The 22,774-nt window shown below is 41.0% G+C and overlaps 1 protein-coding gene across 1 annotated transcript in view; it reads right to left on the bottom strand.

Annotated features, from left to right (window-relative positions):
• Positions 1 to 22,043, bottom strand: part of LOC134320272 (dynein axonemal heavy chain 8-like) — a 55,660-nt gene extending 33,617 nt beyond the window's left edge. The window contains exons 1-36 of the mRNA XM_063001609.1: positions 21,997 to 22,043; positions 20,192 to 20,322; positions 19,974 to 20,108; positions 18,008 to 18,092; positions 17,479 to 17,630; positions 17,200 to 17,389; positions 16,488 to 16,651; positions 15,777 to 15,953; positions 15,542 to 15,655; positions 14,612 to 14,719; positions 14,410 to 14,511; positions 14,185 to 14,331; positions 13,901 to 14,098; positions 12,638 to 12,714; positions 11,796 to 11,895; positions 11,590 to 11,709; positions 11,132 to 11,267; positions 10,867 to 11,051; positions 10,688 to 10,768; positions 9,921 to 10,037; positions 9,725 to 9,844; positions 9,513 to 9,648; positions 9,321 to 9,424; positions 8,185 to 8,291; positions 7,985 to 8,102; positions 7,802 to 7,949; positions 6,897 to 7,069; positions 6,165 to 6,291; positions 5,608 to 5,843; positions 5,413 to 5,517; positions 4,304 to 4,417; positions 3,057 to 3,119; positions 2,333 to 2,433; positions 2,037 to 2,174; positions 1,710 to 1,950; positions 877 to 1,076 (exon numbers count right to left, since the gene is read on the bottom strand). Coding sequence (XP_062857679.1) covers positions 877 to 1,076; positions 1,710 to 1,950; positions 2,037 to 2,174; positions 2,333 to 2,433; positions 3,057 to 3,119; positions 4,304 to 4,417; positions 5,413 to 5,517; positions 5,608 to 5,843; positions 6,165 to 6,291; positions 6,897 to 7,069; positions 7,802 to 7,949; positions 7,985 to 8,102; positions 8,185 to 8,291; positions 9,321 to 9,424; positions 9,513 to 9,648; positions 9,725 to 9,844; positions 9,921 to 10,037; positions 10,688 to 10,768; positions 10,867 to 11,051; positions 11,132 to 11,267; positions 11,590 to 11,709; positions 11,796 to 11,895; positions 12,638 to 12,714; positions 13,901 to 14,098; positions 14,185 to 14,331; positions 14,410 to 14,511; positions 14,612 to 14,719; positions 15,542 to 15,655; positions 15,777 to 15,953; positions 16,488 to 16,651; positions 17,200 to 17,389; positions 17,479 to 17,630; positions 18,008 to 18,092; positions 19,974 to 20,108; positions 20,192 to 20,320 — 4,748 coding nt within the window. The 5' untranslated portion in view covers positions 20,321 to 20,322; positions 21,997 to 22,043. The remainder of the gene's footprint in view (positions 1 to 876; positions 1,077 to 1,709; positions 1,951 to 2,036; positions 2,175 to 2,332; positions 2,434 to 3,056; positions 3,120 to 4,303; positions 4,418 to 5,412; positions 5,518 to 5,607; positions 5,844 to 6,164; positions 6,292 to 6,896; positions 7,070 to 7,801; positions 7,950 to 7,984; positions 8,103 to 8,184; positions 8,292 to 9,320; positions 9,425 to 9,512; positions 9,649 to 9,724; positions 9,845 to 9,920; positions 10,038 to 10,687; positions 10,769 to 10,866; positions 11,052 to 11,131; positions 11,268 to 11,589; positions 11,710 to 11,795; positions 11,896 to 12,637; positions 12,715 to 13,900; positions 14,099 to 14,184; positions 14,332 to 14,409; positions 14,512 to 14,611; positions 14,720 to 15,541; positions 15,656 to 15,776; positions 15,954 to 16,487; positions 16,652 to 17,199; positions 17,390 to 17,478; positions 17,631 to 18,007; positions 18,093 to 19,973; positions 20,109 to 20,191; positions 20,323 to 21,996) is intronic.
• Between the last annotated feature and the right edge of the window lie 731 nt (positions 22,044 to 22,774).

The raw sequence follows: 22,774 nt of genomic DNA, 5'->3' as shown, positions 1-22,774 counted from the left end.
GCCTGGAGGATACTTTAAATAAATAGAATTTACACAAATCGTACAAACACAAAATTAAATTGAACTACACAGTTTCATTTCATTTTTACCATTGCTTTATCCTGGTCAGGGTCTTGGTGGGTCCTGGAAATATCAGGCGCAATGCAGTAACACACCCCCGACAGGACGACGATCCATTGCAGGGTCCTGGCTACCCCCCACCTCAGGCATAGCCAATCATGCCTGTATGTAGACGCTGAACTGACCGATAGCACTGAACCCTGGATGCCAGTGGTAGTAAGCGAGCATTATTTACCATACTTTATTTACCATCATTTATTTGATAATTTCCTTATTTTTTATTTTATTCTACTCTATTTTCATTTACTGTATTTACTCTACTTACACTGTACTGGAGCTGCTGTAACACTCGAATTTCCCCCATGGGGATCAATAAAGGAATCTTATCTTATCTTATTTACCCATGTGCCACCCACACAGAGCGCCCACTACACAGTTAAATAAACTTTAGTTTGATTAATTAAGTTCAATGAAATACTAAACTAATTTACCCTATAATGAATCTGTAGAATCATCAGAATTATGACTTGCACCCCTCAATCTACCAAAATTACCATAACAAAGAAAGTTTTATGTGCATTATGACTATGCTCCAGTGTTTAAACAGACAGAAGTCATCACTGTTTTATTTGTTTAAGCTTGCTAAGCTTACTGAACCCCTATACATCCGTATAAAGGAGAATAGTCTCTATATTTAAACTTCATCAAAGCAATGGTCAAAGCAATACCAAAAAATCTACAAAGTGCTAGTCTAGACTGTTATTTCTAATGAGAACATCAGTGTGTGAGACATGAACAGAACCTGATGAAACTTACCTGTTGCTTAGAAGTGATCCAAGCACCATCAGACTGTCCTCCATGGCAGTGATGATTTCTGCCGTCTCAGCTCCTTTAAGCATCAGCTCTCCTCTGCCTTTAAAAGCCATAAATGTGAGCAACTGACTGTACCATAAATCAACCACCTGTGCCAGCTTGGCCTCGATATCCTTCTCCTTTACTGCTGAGATGCAGATGTCCTAGTGTGAGGAGAAAAGTAAGGTCATCATTATAACACAAGTCTCTTTCAAACCCTGGTTAGACTAAGCATGACTTTAGCACAGGGATAGCTTAAATGAACCCAAAACAATGTATGTCATCTAAAGAGCAAAAGACACCAGTATCTACATACACTGACCAGGCATAACATTATGATCGCTGACAGGTGGGGGGGGGGGGGTGTATTAGGCAGCAGGTGAAAATTTTATCCTGAAAGTTGATATAAAAAAAAAAACGGGCGAGCGTGAGGATCTGAGGGAATTTGACAAAAGCCAAATTGTGATGGCTAGACAACTGGGTCAGAGCATCTCCAAAACTGCAGCTCTTGTGGGGTGTTCCCGTTCTGCAGTGGTCAGGAACAGTGGTAAACCGGCGACAGGGTCATGGGTGGCCAAGGCTCATTGATGCACGTGTGGTCGGATCCAACAGACGAGCTCCTGTAGCTGAAACTGCTGAAGAGGTTCATGCTGGTTCTGATAGAAAGGTGTCAGAATACACAGAGCATCACGGGTTGTTGTGTATGGGGCAGCAGAAGGGGGGCCAATATTAGAAAGGCGGTCATAATGTTATGACTGATCAGTGTCTACATACACAGAGCCTCAGTGTAGCATTACCTCTATGTCTTCTTTGTGTTTCAGCAGTGGGGCCTCCATTATGTTTTGAAGGCAGAACGTGTCCGAATCCACGTGAAACTTGTGCTGCGTCAGGTCAGCGATGCGTTCCCAGTGTCTCTGCTTCATCGCTCTGTGAGCCATCATCTCCAGGAGAGGGCACGACTCGCTGAAGTCATCGATCCTTTTCTTCAGATCTAAAAACGCCTGCCAGTCTCTCAGTCCTTTGGGGAGCTTTCGGCATCTGAGTACAATTCAAAACACACAGGAGTTCTTACAGTTCTGAGAGGAGCTGCTGCTGTAACACTGTGCAAGAGTCGCGACGGTTACCTGGTTTGGAATTCTGAAAGCTCCGTGTTGATCTTTTCAATATCCACTTCGGTCCAGAGGATTTCGTAATAGCCGCTGATCTTATTCATAACCGCATCGTAGAGGCCGTACAGCTTCTGAAGAAGCCCGAGCTCTTTCCTAGTTTCAATAACATAAGAGAGAGGAACACCATTATAATAGAATAGAAAAGTGACACGGGAATAATACAGAATTGTATGCATGTTTTAGGCCAATCAGCAGTGAGCATCATCATGTTTCTGGAGAGTGTTTACCAGACAGTGACAGACTGTAATTACCGAGCTTTCTGTAGAACATCATATTCAGTGACGGGCAGGCCGAACAACTGTTCTCCAGAAGAATATGTGGTGAACTTCCTCCACAGGTTATCAAACCCAGTCTGAGATCAATATCAGAGCACGTTTAAGGTGGAATAAAATTATATTTAATATAAAATGGTTAGATGTACAGTCGGCATTAGTCTGGCTGATTTATATATATATAATATTTTGTTTATGCATTTTCTCCCTTTTTCCCCCCTTTTAGCGCGTACGATTGCCCGATTGTGTCACGCTTCCTCTCCACCAATGCTGACCCCCGCTCTGACTGAGGAGAAAGAAGCTACCACACGCCCCCTCCGACAAGCGGGCAGCAGCGGTATGCATCTTAACACCTACACTTTGACGAGTGCAATGCGGATCAGCACTGTGTACGGAGAGACACACCCTGACAGTACTCTTTTCCCATCTCTGTGCAGGTGCCATCAATTAGCCAGCAGAGGTCGTAATTGCATCAGTTATGAGAGAGAGTCCCTATCCGGCTTAATCCCACCTGAGTTATATTCCTAAGTATTGATTACAGTAAGTTTTTGAAACAGTTATAATACATTTGCTTTTGAGTGCATGTCTGGGACCACCTAATGTCACATGAATAATATTTATAAGTATAAACGAGCCGAGGTGTGAGAGATTTATATAGAAAGAATAATGAATAAAAGCATTTTGAATTCTGCATCTGTCATACCTGGAAGATTTGAAGTCTGATGCTGGCCTCCTCAGGTGAAATGCCTGAAACATTCGGGCCTTCCTGATATCAGACAGACAAGGAACCATATATGAATCGCTAAGTGTCATACAACAGGTTATTAAAGCAATAAGCCACGAGAGGCCGTACGTTACTGTGATTTTAGCACGGGGATGACGTTTTTGGTACGACGCGAAGCGGAGTGGCTTATTGCTTTTATAAAACGGCGGTCAACATAAAATATAATAAATGATGTGAGGCGGTCATAGGTGTGAGTTTATCGGGGATTTTACAACGGCTTCGAACGCGGCTCAGCCAATCAGATTTTAGGACCGGAACTATCCGTTTTATAATAATATTCTTATGATCGGCTTTCTTCTATTTATTCTAATCTAATGTGATTCTCACACACTTTGGTCGGTTAATATCACTGGTTCAGTTTTAAATTCACAAAACCATACCAAAGCCACAGCCTAAAGTGACTCGAGGACAAAAAAGCTTATATGAGAGCAGAAACACTGAGAACACAGAGACAGACACAAGCACAAACAAAACAAAAACGTCTGGGCAGCTCCGCCAGCAAGTGTAACTCAGACGATCACTGCAGGAACCAGACAGGGGAAGTGAGAAAACCATCAGCAGCAAACAACCAGAAAGATGACATGCCACACAAGGACAAAACTCAAACCAGACAATTATCTGTACATAGTTGCTGCTTGTTCAGATCTTTGGCTAGTTAATTTAACCTGTCTGTTTTTTTGTCCAGATATTTTTTTTATTATGGCCGGGTGGTGTTTAAACTTTAGTTTGTCTTTATTTTAACAATGACTAGTGACAAATACAAAAGCAGAAACATCAGAGGTGACAAAACATATTCACTTAATAATGTTTATTATTCTTATATTTGCTCCTTTAATAGATTAATTGTGTAGGTATAATTACTTTGTAATTGAAGCTGCTTGCTTATATACAGAAGAATTAACTTTTAAATACATTTCAATAGTTCTTAAATAAATATGTACTTGTTTTATTTGCACATCATGCTTAAAGAAAGTGTTTCAGTTTATCTGCTAGTCAGTGTCTCATTGTCTGCTGTTTACTTCAAACAAAAAATAAGATGATTTATTTAGTCAATTGCATTATTCTATTCCCGAACTCACTTAAATCCCTGCACCCTTACAATTAGATGGACTCGGGTCTGAAACAAAAGTGTCAGTGTGGCCCTCAGGAATGAGTTGATTGCTCACCGTTTCATACTTCTGGCCGAAAGTCATCAAGTCATTCTGAAACGTGCCGACTGATTCCAGGAGATTCTCTTTCAACTTGGGCTGCGCACTGACCAGTTCATGCTGGACTGCTCTCTGTGTAGGGGTTTTATATAAAAAACACATTAGACTTCATCTAAATGCTGTCCCTTCGTCTCCCACATGTTTCATTAAAACACCAGAATATGTAACATGGTTTTAGAAAGAACAGAGGACTCGATTTCAAAGCAACGCTTTAAATGGTCTATAAGGAGTTTGGTATGTTTTCCACAAACATATCTCATGCAAGTAAATGAGAGGGTAAGGTAGTCAGGGATGCCTGGTGATGCACTGGCACACTGTTTAGATGTATTTCCTGGGTAATACTATACTACTGGGTATAACTATACACTGGCAAGGCATAACATTATGACCACTATCAGGTGAAGAGAATAACACTGATTATCTCTTCATCACAACACCTGTTGGGGGGGGGGGCATATTAGGCAGCAAGTGAATGTTTTATCCTCGAAGGTTACATTTCAGGGCCAAATTGTGATGGCTAGACGACTGGGTCGGAGCATCTCCAAAACCGCAGCTGTTGTGGGGTGTTACCGGTCTGCAGTGGTCAGGAACAGTGGTAAACCCGGCGTCAGGGTCATGGGCGGCCAAGGCTCATTGATGCACGTGTGGAGCGAAGGCTGGCCCGTGTGGTCCGATCCAACAGACGAGCTACTGTAGCTCAAACTGCCGAAGAAGTTCATGCCGGTTCTGATAGAAAGGTGTCAGAGTCGACGGGTCAGGGCTGTTTTGGCAGCAAAAGGGGGACCAACACAGTATTAGGAAGGTGGTCATAATGTTACGCCTCATCGGTGTATATATTTCATATAAGCTGGACTGCAGTTAATAACACACTACTAAACACATTACTTAGACCTAGGGCATCACCAGCAGTGTTTTCACTGCTTTCCAGAGCCACGGTGACCCTGACCAGAATGGATAAATGATTGAATAAATGTTTAAATGAAGGAAGAATCAGCCATGAATCATCTGTGATGGATCTTTCATAAAGACAGACACTGTGGAATCTGAGTTGAGAATGAGGAACGTACCTCTTTGGACTGCAGTTTAGCAAAAGAGTATCTTAGTGTATCCACACCCTCGGCCTCCTCCTTCGTCACTTCCACTTCAAACTTGTTTAGTATAGAATAGGCTTCCTAAAAACATCACTAATCAATTTCATGTCTAAAATAAACCATAGATTAGTAAGATAAGGATTAGAAATATGGCTTATCATTATGTCGGACCTCGATGGGCCCCATGGTCATGTCCATTATAATTTCTGAGTCCCGGATATTGGACAGGGCTTCCATAGCGAATCTCACGTCGTCCAGGTCAGCTATAGGGCGTGAGAGTTTTTTTTGCTGCTCACTAATGAAAGCGATCATGTCCATCAGCTTCTTCTTGTATTCCTTTTGTACGTACTTGCACAGCATCAGTTTCCAGGCTTTCGCTTCCACACTCAGGGACATCTTCAGTGGAGCTACAGACATCACCAACACAAACAACAAGCATGTGAATAAATGAAGCAACACTGTAAAATTCTGTAGGATTTAAGGTTATGACTTCAGAGTCTGAGCTGAACCAGCCGTATGCACAGAAGACGTGGAATAGGCGTACCTGGCACATCCCAACCCTAACTTCAATCCACCTATTTTTTCAATATTTAACAGTGCAATATAATTATATTAAACAAAACCAGTGATGCACTGCAGCTTTGATGACATTAATGTGCCATTTTTCACACATAACACATAAAAACCTCAACTGTAATAGCTAATGTGAATATTTGGTATTATTTTACCTGTTGACAATTCCATTCCACCTAAAACGACGATGGGCGTGATGTCCGCGATCTCCTGTTCAACCGTTTCATAGTGTAAAATTTGCTCCTTTATCAGGTATAGGTCGGGGTTGCTACTGATGAATTCCTGACAGAAAACACAAACATGCGTTTATGATTTCATATTAAACAAATGTACACTGTTATAGTGATGTCTTTAAAATGTGATTCTTCAAAATTTGGGTGTTTATTCCACTTATAATCACCATTTACAAACTATTTTCAATCCTCCTTAACAATGTAAAAAACTCCAGCAGAATATCACATTCTATCTGTAACAAGTCCATCTACTGGGAGCTATAATATGGCTAACAGAGGGGGCATGAAGGCGCAGATCAACAGCAGTCACCCGTCACTCCAGTAGGAAGTGTTTCCATTCATCATGGTTTCTTATTCACAGATTTGTCGGCTCCTCAATCATGAGGCCGGCACAATATTTGGAAACACCTGCCGCCTGAGTATTACTGTTGTATTACCGCTGTATTACACCTAACAAAATGTAAACATAACATGATCTATTCAGGTGGCACATCGGTGCCGCTGAGAAAGTGAGAGCTGCACAGTGACATGGACTGATGACCTGGGTTTGATCTAATCAATGTCTGTGACAAATTTAACATGTTGTAATTGTTTATCCAAGTCCAGTAGTTTTGTCCGTTTTACATTAATAAGTTGAGTTGAGTGTTGAGCTACCTTGACTTGGTCGTCTCGGTCCTGATCCCAGATTACTTTGAAGGCTCTGAACTGACTGAGCACATCTCCGGGCTGTTTACCCAGGAGGTTCACCCCTGACATTAGAAGTCCTACAGGCTTGCACACATTCTTGTTTTCAGAAACACTCTGGAAGAAGTTCCTCAGCCGCCCAGCTAGAGAAGAAATTTCCATTTAAACGTTTTTAAACTCAAAATGTCGGATGCTTTCAAATGTTAAAACGAGGAGAAAAAGTTAATAATGTTTTATTGGAATTATTTCACGATCTTTATTTAACATTCACAGCCTTAGTGCTTTAAAAAGCTGTGTTAGCCTTTATAATCGATTAGAACCAATTAAAAACATATTAACAAAGGCGTGTACATTATACTTTGGTTTACACCTGGTGCCCATGCTGCCACACAGATGAAAAAAAAGCCGTCAGTATGTCGTAATAACGAGAAAAGTTCATTTCCTTAAATGCTGCGTAGCCGAACCCAGCTTGAAGACATTTAAGATGCTGTAGCTTGTAACCTTGTAGCTTGCTGTGCCGATCAAGATTCTCCATTAGGAATAGTGCATGTCTAAGATATGTGAGCGGTTTTTACGTCTATATAAAGACTAAGATTTAAGAATCCTTCGCAGTGTTTAAATAGTGATAAAAATATCATCTGTGCTGCTCAGTGACACCAAAACTCATGAAGTAAAAAAAGCATGAAGTAAAATTTGATTCTCTTTATAACAACATACTGACATTTCTTTTCATCTGTGTGGCAGCAATACGCTTCCGGACTTTACAGTACAGAATATGTCTTTCTGTTTTTTGCAGGAAACAAAACAACTCCAAATGCATCAAGCTGAAGGGAAACCGTGGAAGATTCTTAATGATTGTTAATGCCGCCTCTTACATCCAGACTTTCCAACGTCGTCTGAGCGGCAATCCTGTTTCCAGCATGCCACGCCGCGGCTCACCTCCAGCACCAGATGCACCAGGTGAATGATTGCTTGCTGGATCTTATCAAGACTCGGTATCATCACCTTCATCAGAACACAGAACTCTCAATGTGCTTATGGTTCCAAGATTCAGTAACAGCACAGAGTAAAGCATTAGTAATATAAACACTTACCACATTGGGTATGGTCAGGTGGATCTCAGATTTTATTAAAGTTATCACCTCATCTGAGACACTGGGATGGCCGCCAGATGAGCTAGAAAGAAAAAATTACTGCTTTAAATGTTTTGTGTATTTTTTAATGATTTATTTACATGGTGAAACATGTTCATTCTCACCTGGAAATAAACAATCTTCTTTTTAACGTGTCCAGAGACAAACATGTGGCCTTCACCAAAGCGTCCAGAAGTTTTGCGCTGAAGTGAGCATACAGTTCTCTGCACTCCTACAAATAACCAGGAAAATAAACAGCAGGGCCATTAATGATTTAAATCTAAAAATGATTTAAATGTAATTACATTGTTTTTAGGTCTCTTTATCACATGAACATAAAATTGTTATTGTTTGTTTTATACATGGTATGTTTTACATCATAACTGGTGCCCTTGCAGGCCAAACAGAACTAGGTGGAGATTGACGGTGTGGCTCGATTACAGAATAATGTCTTTCTGCCTTTCCAAATCTGGTCGGGAGAGAAGGCATGGAGGTGCAGATGGTTGCCATTGTTTCCGCGTAACAGACAGTCACCTGCGCCTGGTTGAACTTTCATTTGTTCCAGGTGGAGATGTTTCTTTTTATTACAGTTTCACACTTACAGATTTGCTAGCACCTCTGTTGGATCAGATTTGCCAGCTCCTTGTTGGAACTGTGAACTACTTGTGATAATAAAAATAAAAATAATAATAAGAAGAGAATGCTGTTTGCTAAGCAGAAACCAGATTGCTAGTGAAAGCGATGCAGAAGTGTTACTGTTGTGTCTGATGCTCCACGGGAAGTATGAGTACACGATGCACATCACTGTGTTGCTTACCATTTACAGCTAAAGGTTTTGTGTGTGAGACAGTAATACGGTGGCTTCAGGGTATTAGTGGTTAACATTTCACTTGGTGCATTGGTATAACAAATATTAGGTGGAGCAGTGGTCATTTACTTTGGCCTACTATTGCTGAGATCAGGGGTTCGAAACTCAGAGGTGCTACCAGGCAGGCAAGCATCTACAGTGGCATGATTGGATATGTCTTAAAGGGAGATGGGTAGCTGAAGCCATGTGATAAATTGACATCCTGTACTTATTTAACACCGTCCTTGATTTATGTAGAACATGGGAAGCTCTAACTAGAAGGTCTATATATATTATATACATATATACATATATATATCAGTTTGTTTTACAGGCAGTATTTTAGTTATAGATTAATCTTAACTATAGGTGAAGTATTTATTTTAGCTGACAAATAGTGGACCCAGCATTTACGTTTTTAAAGTCTTCGTCTTTATCAGCTTCACGGGCTTCTGCCTTGAACCTGTCTTTATCGTTTGATGAGCCCAGATCTTCTGAGAATGCAACACGTTTGTGTCCTACAAATACAAAACAGCATCATTTTCGTTACTTCTGTTTATATAGAAACGTTTGCAAGGCCTGTTCAGATCAATCTAATCAAAATACCTTTAGGTTTCTCAGCCGGGTCTTTGCTTTCTTTTGGCTCATAAATAGCACTGAAGATTAAAGTCAGTTCCTTCACTGCCTCCTCTACGTGGCTGCTCTTTTGGTTGAGAGTCTGAGCCCACAGCTTAGTCTGAGCCTGTATCAGATTTAAATGTTACTTCATCATAAAGTATTCTTAAGCATCCCGAATGCTGGGGGTAACATGACGTTACCTCGTTGGTGGTAATCAGGTCCTGTAGAGATGAGGCTCTGTCCTCTGGCAGGGTGATGAGGACAGTCTCGGAGATGTTGTGTAAAACACCTTCAATGCGAATCTCGCAAAGATCTGTCACCTGAACATGTTACATGCAGTTAGAAGATACTGTTAATCATGTCACTATTGTTCTCACATACACACTCAGAATGTACCTTCTTTAGAACATGCTGCAGCTCAGCCATGGCAGCATCAAGATCATTGAAAAATGTGTCCAGGATGAGAGACGACCAGCTGAGAAACACCAAGCCTTGACGAAGCACAGAGTCCACCTGGTACACAGAGCAACTGCATTAGATAATATAATCATTCATTCTCTGTTTTACCACTGCCTTATCCTGGTCAGGGCTGCAGTGGGTCTGATTCACCAGGCAAAATGCTGAAAACACCCCAGACAGACACACACACACAATTAGGGCAATTATTAGTAGCTCCAGTTAACCTGACTGCATGTCCTTGGACTTGGACACAGGGAGAACATGCAAACCCCACACAGAAAGGACCCTAGACCTAGGGGAATCAAGCCCAGGCCCTTACTGCTGTTGTGTATTCTGCTTTACTCTGAAGCAATCAGACCTACAGTGTGAAACAAGCCATGGAAGAAATTTAAGGGAGACCCAGCTGATGCACACTGTGATAAGACACTTAATCTAGACCAGGGTTTTAAGCAACCCAAATTCATTTTGTCCATGATTTTTTACACAACCCAGGCAACACAAAGAATGCTATTTACTGTATCTGGTCTCACTGTGATTTACAAGATGTAATATAAAGCCTCCATTTCTCTGCGACCCACTTTGTCTGATTCACGACCCACCCAGGGTTCGAAAAACACTGATCTGGCATTAATTCATATTTACATGTTGATATATTCTATTTAATAATTTATCAGATATAAAAGCCAGTGAGAAGAATATCATACCTTTTTTATTTTTGATATCATCAGACTGTAAAACATAGCAGGAATTTCCTCAAGCGTATCCTCATAACTGCTGATAAACGTCTACACATCACAAACCAAACACACACACACACACACAGTTCACTGTGATTAGCAGGTTTGTTGTAAAGTGAATGAACTGAAAGCTCATTTTTTCCCACCTCTAATCTGAATTGTGTTGTCTTTAGGTGTTTCTCTGTCCTAAACATATACAGAGCCTTCTCGGGAACCTTCAATCCCAGTTTAATCAAGCATTTAATCTCTCGTAATGTCTCGTTTATTGTAGAACTGTTCACCAGCAGTTTCTTTGATTCTGGGTCGCGAACAAGCAGGGTTTCATACAGGGCTGTAAAAGAGGTAAAATCATGAGTGTTTTCCATCATTCCTTTAGGGTTCAAATGTAACAGAAACGCTTAAGATACTTGCCATATTCCAACTGTGGGAACCTGTTCATCCAGGCTGTATAGTAAAGAATCTCAAACTCCACAAACACCGCTGCAGACCTGTTGTACAGCTGCACAACATCCTGCCCCTCAGATGTGGACAGGACCTCTGAGTTTTTCTGCATATTGTTTATACAGCATGTGTAAGTACTTGGTGTATATGGTGAAAATGTTTTTTAATTATTACATAAAACTGAACTGTTCCAAATACACATTTACTGGGACTTCTACTAACAATTCTTATTAAATGATTGAGCTATTTTGTTTTAATTATACTGAATTATTAGCATTAGATTATTTTGCAGGACCTTTCACTAGCAACAAATCATAGTGATTGTATAAATAAATGAAACAGTGAGTCAGGGAGGCTTATGAAAGCAGTGTAGCACAATATGAAATGTTCCTTTAAAAACAAGGAGCGTTCATAAAGTCTGTGTGCACCTCAATGTAACTGATGGGTTCCTGTATTTTGCTGAACAGCTGCCTGACCCAGACAATCCTGCCCGCCACTGGAGGCATGTTTCTGCCTATGGGAGGATCTTCTCTGTAGGTCTGATAGTGCTACACATATAAACACAGGAGTTAATGTTAATTCTGTTGTTCTTTTAGTGTGACAATGATCCTCAGATCTTTAGACCAGCAGAGACCTGGTTTACAGCTTCGAGCTCTGTGACGTAGTGCTGCAGAATCAGGTGGAGGGTTGTGGAGATTTCTGCCTGCAGACACGACATGTTCAGTTTCTGAAACCTAGAAACCAAACACATTCATTAACGACTGAACGTGATCTGCTTTGTCAAACATTAGCTGATATAAGATAACACGGGGGGGGTTAGGGTTAGGGTTAGGGTCAGTCTGTTTGCCACCTTAAACTGTACCATTAAATAGTTCTGCATGAATAATAATTACAATAACAATAACATAGTTCTGAACAAAGTGATAGAAATCAGCTATAATACTTAAAGAGATCAGCAAGACGTGCAGGAGCTAAACCGGACTTTGTAGTAACAAATGTACCAGACTGCCAGTGTAACTTAATTATCCTGCCATAATGTAATCTGGGTTTTTAGTGACTTTTTATACGTCATACTGCCTTATTACAGCGACCGGTTTCTGGCAAATTATTCACACACATTTCCAGCTAAATCAGTCTCTCTGATGTGGGTGTCTGAATTGAGAACTGGTCATCCTGTCTGGAGTGTTTCTGTCACCCACTGCTATAATGGTCAGTCCTTTTTATTGATACTCAGTGTGAATAAAACAAACTTACAAAGACCGGTTAAGACTTTTTACATCATATCAGCCAATGCCTGATTGTATAGATCTCTGATCCAGTCCTTCCTCTATTTTTTTCATCAGACTTTCAAACAATTAACCAGTTGAAGGCAAATTCAAAAGCATTTGAAGCCCCGATTTAACTATTATAAACCCAATACGATACACTGTCTGTACTGTAAGATGTGGATTTGAATAGCTGTATGTTAAAGAGCACCTTTGTAGGAGGTTTAAGGCTTGTTGAGATGAAAAAATCTTGGAGAAACATTTTCTCATTAAATCTTGAAGTTGGTGCTGAAGAAAAAAAAAATGATATGTTTAATTGTATATATGTAAAAGTAATTGTATACATGTAAAAGAGTGCAAACTGCAGCTGAATTAATTATCCTGTAATTATGCTAGACGTTTATATTACATTAATCATAATGATAAATGACGTATGAAAGGATAATCTACTCTGGTCAGACACAACAAATAGAACTCTTTGGTTGGCACATTCAGTTTGGAGGGAGAAGGATGGCACATATCCATAAAACAGCACACCTACAAAGAAGTATGAAGCTGAAAGCATTAGGATATAAGGCTGCTTTTCTGTAAACGCTACAAGAGCACAAAATCTGGGAACATACCAGAACTTACTACAGAAATAATCGTAATATTACGAAAATAACTCGAGACGTGATTCTAAAATAAAATGATAATGCCCGAATCTCCGGACATAAATTATTTTGGAAATTTAACAGTTTTTTAAACTGTGAGTACATCAGAAATACCACAATTGTGAAATGGAACGGGCCAAATCCAACCTGTAATGCTGTAGAACAGTGGTGCCCAACCACTGGGCCACAGGCCGGGTCATTTATTACCGGGCCGCACAGAAAGAATAAATAATTAGAGATCGCTACAAAGGCAATGACAACACTGGGGCCAGTGATAGCTCAGTGGTTAAGGTACTGGACTAGTAAACAGAAGGTTGCCGGTTCAAGCCCCGCCACCACCAAGTTGCCACTGTTGGGTCCTTGAGCAAGGCCCTTAACACTCAATTGCTCATTGTGTAAGTCGCTTTGGATAAAAGCGTCTGCTAAATGCTGAAAATGTAAAATGTAAAACACTGGGTCCATTTCTAACATCCTATCTTTGTGAAGCGGGATTTTCTGCAGTGGTGAAAGTTACGGATTAGACCGAACATAAGGAACAAACTTCAGGTGTTATTGCCTCCTATCACCCCTAGGTGGGGGTGTCCATTATTGGTGAGTAGTATTGTTATGCACTTTGTGTTTTTATTATGCCCGCTGGCCCGTGAAATTATATCTTATATGAAACCGGTATATGGTGCAAAAAAGGTTTGGGACCGCTGCTATAAAAAGCAAATGATGTCTTAGTGTAGACATTCCAACTTTAACTACTAACAACGGCACTGGAAAAAAGTACTAATGAGTTTAGTCTGTTTAATGTTTCTTAAGTCAAACACTCCACTCACCTCCAGGTTACTGATGTGAGACATGAACTCGGTAAAGTCCACCTCAAACACCTCTCTTCTTTGAGCCAGTATGTCGTACTCCTTCTTTTTTATGTTGATGTAGATGTTCTGAAACTTTGCAGCTAGAGCCTCGAGCCCTTCGATTCTTGACTGGCCGAGGGCCGAGAACGATTTTATCACTGTGATCATCTGAGTTATCTAAAAACACAAAACACTTCAGGGATTCAGGGATGGACCAGGACGGCTCTGCTCGGTGTCGTGGTCATGTGAAAATGGCTGGTCACCTTCTCGAGCCTCTTGCAGAAATCGTCAAACTTGCGGAAGATGTACATCTCCGACACCTCGAATGATTTCCCGGGCTGCGTCTCGAGCCTCTGCTTCTTCGTACTTTGGAAGCATGACCGATACTCCTCAAACAGGCAGATACACTCCTGTTGCAAAAAGATAACAGACGATTCGTTTAACTGGATATAAAACGAGGAGAGCCGAATAAACAAACCACACCCTACCTGCATCTTCTTAATGAGATCGTGTGTGTCCTGATCCCAAATGCTTGAGGTGCCATTATTAGTAAGGTAAGCTCTGCAGGCGGTCACCATCTGATTAGTAACCTGTAATGATGTATACACAGTATTTCGGATTCTCTGTATGATCAAATGAAACCACCAGGTAACTAAAACAATCCAATCAAATATACAAGTATGCACGTACTTTAATAAAAAGTGTAGACATTCGTTCAGACGTGTTGTAATATCTTGACACATCATGTATCATGCAAATGGTGGTGATGAGAGTCCGGATACTTTTAGTCATGGTGACCTAAAAATAATATAAACACAGAAGTGATACAAACCTAATAAACGGTGATAGTATTAGGGAAGAGCGATTTAGCCAAAAGTATGTGGACACACAGCATGCGCTAGAGGGAGAAGTACATATTGAAAAGAAACAACGTTCCTCCAGGACCAGGGTGCAACACAGAACAAAAAGGCCTACAATAAATACAAAAGACATTTCTAATCTAAAAAAACAATATATAGAGGCAAGAGTAGTGTTGGCCTGTACATGGTACTGAGAAGATGATGAGTGAGGTGAAAAACAAGTACATCCCATACCAAAACCATGGGTGCAAGTATAGTGTTCCCACCCAAACTGAGGCTGTCACAGCCTACTCAATTCTGGGAAGGCTTTCCACAACATCTTAAAATATCTATAGGAATTTGTGCTCCTGATTTCTTCCTAGCATGTTCAGTAGTGCTAAGGTCAGGGCTTTATGCGAGCCACTTCAGTCCCCTCAGCAAACTCATTAAACCATGTCTGTATTAACCAGGTTATGTGCATGGGGTGCAGTCAAACTGGGGCACCCTCAAACTCCAAGAGAACGATCCACCTCAGAACATACAGAAGTTAAAGGAGTAGCTGATAATGTCCTGCTATAAGATACCACAGGACTCTTTCAGATGTCTGAGCAGGTCAGAGCTGTTTAGGCAGCACATATGGCGGGTAGTCCTAATGTTTTGGCTCATGGGTGTGCATATAGGTCATATACTTAGGAGCACAAAGATTAAATTCTTATTTTCTTTTATTCACTTACCCTAGTGAGCCACTAATTCTGAGCACGTTGGAGTAAAGTACACTTACTGGATCAGAGTTATAAAGAGGCCGACATATTTTCTCCAGGCTGGAGAGATATTTTACGTTGTCCTTAGCCTCGTTCGCACAGTCAGTTATTCTGTTATCTAGCTCCCGCCATAGCTGAAGAACAAAACCATTTTATTAGAGCCACAATAAACTGTGGTGTACGATATCATGCCTATCTCTGTACGTCATTATACATCACCATTAAAAAACAGATATTTTTTATGATGTCTTGTACCTTTATGGTCTTTGATCGGTTTATATGAAGGACGTTCACCACAGTTTTACATTCTGAGCCTTTGATGTGTTCTATGATGGAGCTGAACTTTGCAGACATCCTTTTCCAGTGTTCGAGTTCTGTCAAAGGCCCCAACGCATCATCTTCTCTACGAATCTGATTCCTTTCTGTCAGCACCTACAACCCAAAAGGTCTCACACGGTCACCTTTAAATCTGCACGACAGGATGTAGTGGCAGTACAAAGACCATAGATTTGTGGCAAGGCAGTGTGTCAGACGTGCTAAAATAACTTAATAAATAACATGTATGGTACATTAGTATGGTACATTAATATTACCCAAAGCTGTAGGGAATATCTCTAGTTTCTAAGCTGCTTATTTGCAAGGGGTGCTGGAGCCTATCCCAGCTCTCAATGGGCGCAAGGCACACAGAAACACCCTGGACGGGGCTATTGTACCTCTAGCTATAGTATACATCTTCATGTTCCTGTTCTGTCATGTTTGCTGTGATTTTGATAGCTGTTTTTAATTAAATGAAGCTTAAACACCTTGTTGATAAGAAACCATGTGACGTGATTTAAATTTTAACAGGTCATTTATGGTAAATTGAAAGCTAATGTGACTGAAACACTTTAAAAAGTCGTACATGTGCTGTAAGGGCAAATTTACACAGGTAACATGACTGTACTGTTGTTATGTGAAGGCGCGCACCTGTTCGATCTGCTTGTGCCACCCCATTAAAATCTCCTCGAGTCTGCGCACCATGTCCGCGTCTTCAGCCGCCGCTTTTATATTCTCAAAGGTCACAAGTCTGGAGAAGTCGATCTCTGAGGCTTTTGTTAGTTTAACGGTACCCTCGATGCTCAGCTGCATCTCTGCAGAATGAATCATACATGACCAGCTTAAACACGGGGGGGTCTAAACACAATCTAGTCGTATCCGATTCCTCGACTGTAACTACTCCCACGCTGAAGCACAGACTATCAAGCGCTTCCTCTGACACATGTGCAGTCACTGACCGCTTCTTTTTTCCTGCCAGGAACAGCATATCACAGAGAGGCACATCAAAAAGAACCCGACTCATGCAGATGAAGCGTTTGGCTACTGCACACGTGTCAGAGGGGGCGTGTGTTAGATACTGCCCTCCTCAAACAGGGTCAGGTCTGCAGCAGTGGAGGGGCGATATAATCGAGAGAACTGGATATGACTAGGTTGGGAGAAAAAGGGAAAATGCATAAAAACAATAAAAAAAGAAACCTAGAAATAACCTCAGTTAATTTACATTATCTAAACATAAATTACACCAGTCAGGATTCTATTTGCCTTTTAATTCTTTATCAGAACCAGCCTACATACCACTGTTTATAACCTTTTTAGAATTACAGAAGATATAAAAACACATATTTTTAAAACATACTCTTACCATCCAGAAAGTGCGTGAAGTGAAACAGGTCATCTCTAAAGTTCTGCTTGATTTTCTCTCCATGTTTAGACTGGTTTAAAGCCCCCCAGTTCTCAGTTGTACAAACTGCTGGTATGTACACATTTGATAACAAATCTCTTATTCCTTTCAGCATCCCCTCTGTGGCGCTGAGCATGGATAGATAAATCTCCTACAATAAAAACAGACCAGGCATCTCTGAAATGAGCACAGCTCACTGCAGAAATAATAACAATGTGCTAACTAAGTGCAGTTTGTCACCTTGTGGATGTTCGCTGGGTTGAGTGCAACATCCGCGTTGGTTCTCAGAAAAAACAAACAAAGTCCTTCAAAGCATGTGTCGGACATATCGGCCAGGAACAGTCGCATCATTTTGGTTCCCTTCGACACGCCAGGAAAAGTGCGACCACATTCTACAGCATTTAATATGAACAGGATGAGAAAAGAGAGTGTTCAGTAGCAGAAATTACCTTTGTGTAATATTATAGTGAATGTCCTTAATTGGCCAAATCCTGTTTAAATAATAATAATATGCTTCCTTAACAAATATTGAATCAATACATAACAGCAACACCCTGTCAATAATAAAACATAAATGTATGTAAATAAATGAATTAATACACAATGTTTAAGAGACGTAGGGAGCAGAACATACATGCTGTTTATTACTGTGCATGACACGACTATGCTGTTGTTATAACAATATAGCTGATTTGTGGATATTCTTTAATTTGTTCTGTTAATACAGATAAAAAGCAACATAAAGACGTTCAGCTCTTCATGTCCTCACCTACTCCTGGAACCTCTGATTCCTGGTACGCAAATGAAATAACTTCTGACCCTCCTTTGGCAAAGAAATCATCAAACGGTGCTAACTATCAAAAAAAGACAGAAAGGCCTGGTTATGTGGTGCATTTTAAATGCAAAATAAGTGAAAGAAACTGAGTTATGCATCACTGTTTGGCTAAGCAATACATTTAATTGTAGTTTGTTTCCGTTATTTTGTCCACCTCTGTTGCTTTCACTGTATAAATTAGGGCTGGGCGATTTTCACGATTAATTCGGTTAATTCGCATGAACGTTTTCAATCGCGATTGTTTACATACTTTATATTTTAATGAAAATACCAACATGTCACGAAGCAGAAACTGAGCAGACGCTCGCGGAATATAAATCAGGGAAAGTTTCATATAAAAACAGGGTACAAAACCAGTTGGAGTCCAAAACCAGCGAAAACCAAAACAGTAAACGGAAGATAACAAGGATTATACACGCTAACGGTTAGATTCAGAAATAAGGAGCGCAAACACGATCGGCAAAACGAGACACAAACAGAAGAGTTTCATTAAGATTCACTGAATCAAACACCGCTGAACTGAATCAAAATACGGAGCCGATGAGCGCGATCAGGATTGGCTGGAAAGTAACGAGTTACATTTACTCGCGTTACTGTAATTGAGTCGGTCTTTTTGTGTACTTGTACTTTTTAAAGTAGATTTTACAGCCTGTCATTTTACTTTTACTTAAGTTCAGTTCAGTTCATTTTATTTATATAGCACTATTGCAGACAATAATGTCTGCCCAAAGTGCTTCACAAAAAGTACAAATTTACATGTACACACATACATATACACACATACATATACACACATACACAAACACAACGACATAACCCATCAATCTCAACTATTATCATAGGCCATAGCATAAAAATAAGCTTTTAATTTAGTTTTAAAACAGGTCAATGATGATGCAGCCCTAATCTCTAGCGGCAAACTGTTCCACAATCTTGGGGCCGCAATTAAAAAGGCCCGATCTCCTTTTTGCTTTGATCTGGATCGTGGAACAAAAAGAAGTAGCTGAGATGACGACCTTAAGGCTCGCGCAGCCTCGTAGCCTTAAGTAAGTTTTGTACTAAGAATTGTAATTCACTACATTTTAAATCACATCCGTTACTGAGTAAAGAAATCGCGTCTGGGAAACTGCTGCAGTGAATTCTGCGATAGGGAGTCGGATCTTTTGTCTCGGTTCCTTTTAAAGAGCCGTATGTATGTAATGACTCCCAAATGCGCGAATCGGTTCCTTTATTTTGGCTTAAAGGGCCGTTCAATGGAATCGAATCATTCTACGACACATAATAGTGGTTAACACAGTTTGAAGGTTTTATGGGACTAAAATGACACATTACACATCCTTACATGTTTAAAATGTTGTATCCACCCCCCAAATCACAAGAGGACAAAATCAAAGCTGAGTTGAGTGATCGCTTGATGCCCCCCCCCCCCAGTGTAGATACTGATACAGACTCACTCAGTGGTGGAAACAGCACAGTACAGGCTCGTACGAGTTCCTTTTAAGAAACCTGTAAAGGACTTTTTGTAGTTTTTTTTCCTAATGTAAGGAGGTTCTGCTGAACATCATTTAAAATTAAAGTTGTTTGTGAGCTATTCTTAGATATAGATAGATAAGGATATAGATCATTTAGATCTATTTTGTTTTAATTATTGTGATATCGTTATTGTTATAAAGTTTGAGTCCCTTAAAAGGATTATTATAGGTGGTGCTGTTACTATTTTTGCACTTCTGCAGCCTTTAATTACAATGCAAAAAAAGAAATTTGAGTCTTATTTTAATTGCATTATACAAGAACAAAAAAAAATCTAAATCATAATCGACAATCGGGTATAATTTTAAAATAATCGAGATTTTTTTTTTTGCAAAATCGCCCAGCCCTATAAATCTGCTGTAAAACTTACTGATGGGGCATCAAGAATAAAATCTTCTACCGCTGAAACTTCCAGGCCAAGCCCAACAGCCAGGACTTCAAACATGTACTGGTGTGCTGGCGTCAGACTAGCCTTCCTCACCTCCCTCTCCTGTCTGAATCTGGCCTACAGGTTAACAAAGTCCTGCTGGTCAGCTTCACGTCTACAGAACAGGTCTTTCATTATGGTTTAATGTAAATTCATCTCACCTGTTTCTCCATTGTGGATTTGTGAATGGCCAGCATGCTCAAAGCAGACTGGTGATACCTGCCTGGCCTTCGCTTTACAGACTCTGATGGGTTCGTGTCCCCCATTTCTGCCTGCGAAGCTCCACTCATGTCTATCAAAAGCACAAGTGCATTAAATCCATATAAATTTATGTGATATTTAAAGCTGCCATATAAAATGAATCAGTCACATCACTTCCTGTAACAGGACAAACACTGATGTGACATGAACTTTAAAGGATCGTCAGTGTTTTTTAATAGACAATAAGAGTTTTTGTTTTGTACTACTGTATTTATGTGTCACCACAATGGATCTGGATGCTCTTCCTGAGGCGACCCTCCCTACTTAATAGTACACAGACAAATGCCCAACCTCCCCAATTTAGAATGTGTGTGTACTGTACAGTTTAGATTAGCCATTCCACCATCTGCATGTTTTGGATGGTGCTATCAAACCACAGTACACAGTAGAAAACCATGTGGACTTGGGGAGAACGTGCAAAATTTCTCATAGTCAGCAGCCGGAGGGGCGATTCGAATCCAGACCCTCGGAGTTCATGTTGCTAGGCCACATCTACTCGATCTGCTGCGCACCCGTGCACTGTAGTTAGTTACATAACAGATTTGTCGATACCCAGGTCCTTTTTGTGTGCAGTTTGCATGTTCTCCCCATGTCCATGTGGGTTTCCTCCGGGAACACTGGTTTCCTCCCACAGTACAAAGACGTGCCAAGTTAACTGGAGAAACAAAATTGTCCTTGTGTAACGAGTCAATACCGTTTCTGTCACTCCCCTTGTTGGAGCGCGTAAGCGCGTGCTAAGCCCTACCGCGGCCACGCCCCCTCCCCTTGGCGCTAAGCCCTACCGCGGCCACGCCCCCTCCCCTTGATAGAGCGCGGAGCAAACGCGTGTGACAAGCGCTGCTTCTGCCACGCCCCCCCTCCCCTTCTGGGAGCGCGTGCTAAGCCCTGCCGCGGCCACGCCCCCTCCCCTTGGTGCTAAGCCCTACCGCGGCCACGCCCCCTCCCCTTGATAGAGCGCGGAGCAAACGCGTGTGACGAGCGCTGCTTCTGCCACGCCCCCCCTCCCCTTGTTGGAGCGCGAAAGCGCGTGCTAAGCCCTACCGCGGCCACGCCCCCTCCCCTTGATAGAGCGCGGAGCAAACGCCCCCCTTCCCCTCAGTGAGCCACGGCTCAATCGCGGATGCCTGGAACATCTTCCGTCAGTCCCGTGTGCCACCGGCTCATAGTATTAATCTCGTAGTGCCACGCCCCCCCCGGTCGGCCGCTCGCAAAACCCCTGATGAATGTAACCAGAGTGTGTTAAAATCCTAATAAATAAATAGATTTAAATTCGTTCTGAAGGAATCAGTAAGTAAAAGAATCGATTCAGTAGGACCTGCACCGAGAATTCATAGAGGAATCGATTCATTTACACATTGACTAAAACGAACCGACTCACCAAAAAGAATAATTTGTAAATCATTTGAAACCGTTAACCGGTATAAAACGGGTTCATTGCAAAATCATGAAATGAAAATAAATACCGAACGGTCTAAGTAATAATTTATCTAAATGAATATTAAACAGGACTTACTAACTAGCTCAGAGCCAGGGTCGATTCAGTAGTAACTGTCATTAACGTTAGCTTACCTTTTAACGGACTTACCTTAACTTTACCTTTCAAAATAACGTTTTAAAAATGAATTTCCCTCGAATTTTTGGCTAATATTTCAGTTTCATTTCGATTTCAAATATAAAAGTTATAAATGTTTGGATAGAAAATTACCGATAAGAGAAGAACCGTCTGGTAGAAAACCGTTATTTCGAGTCTCGTGAGAAGAAAGGGCGCGAAGGAATGGTCGCGTCCCAAACCGCACACTGCTGTACTAACTAGTGTGTAAAAACACCATAGATACCATGTTATTGTGCACTCGTTAGGCATCCTATATATTAAACCTGTATGAGATAACGCAGCCAGGAATCCGCATATGTTTGGTATAAAACCAGAATGCACTTACAAAATCATTAAAACGATTATGATAGGTCGCTCATTAATAATAACCTGGACACATATGCAGAAATGTAAAGATTGATAAATTAACATAACAGAAATAAAAGTTACATTCTTTTCTTAATTCTGTGTAAGGCATGACTGGAATACACACTAAAATGCGAAACTTTATTAGTCATTTATACATATTCATATGTACAGTACAATTAAATTCTTTCTTCGCGCATCCCAGCTTGTTTGTGCAGGGTCAGCCAGTGTACGGCCCCCCTGAAGCTTGCTCAAGGGCCCAACAGTGGCTGCATGGCCGAGCTGGGATTCAAACTTTCAACCTTTCGGTTGATAGCCAAGAGCTCTACCCACCAGGCTACCACTGTCCCCACTGTCACTGACCCTAGGCAGAGTGCCAATCCATCACAAGGCTACACACTTTTATATTCACTCGTTCACACACCTAGGGCCACGTTAGGGCAGCCAATCCACCTAGTAACATGTTTTGGGAAAGTGGGAGAAAGCCTGAGTGTCCAGAGGAAACTGTCCCCTATGCATAGTACAT

This window comes from Trichomycterus rosablanca, chromosome 9, assembly GCF_030014385.1.
Source record: "Trichomycterus rosablanca isolate fTriRos1 chromosome 9, fTriRos1.hap1, whole genome shotgun sequence".
NCBI lineage: Eukaryota > Metazoa > Chordata > Actinopteri > Siluriformes > Trichomycteridae > Trichomycterus > Trichomycterus rosablanca.
Note: the sequence above shows the minus strand (reverse complement) of the source record. Positions and strands in the feature narration are given on the sequence as shown.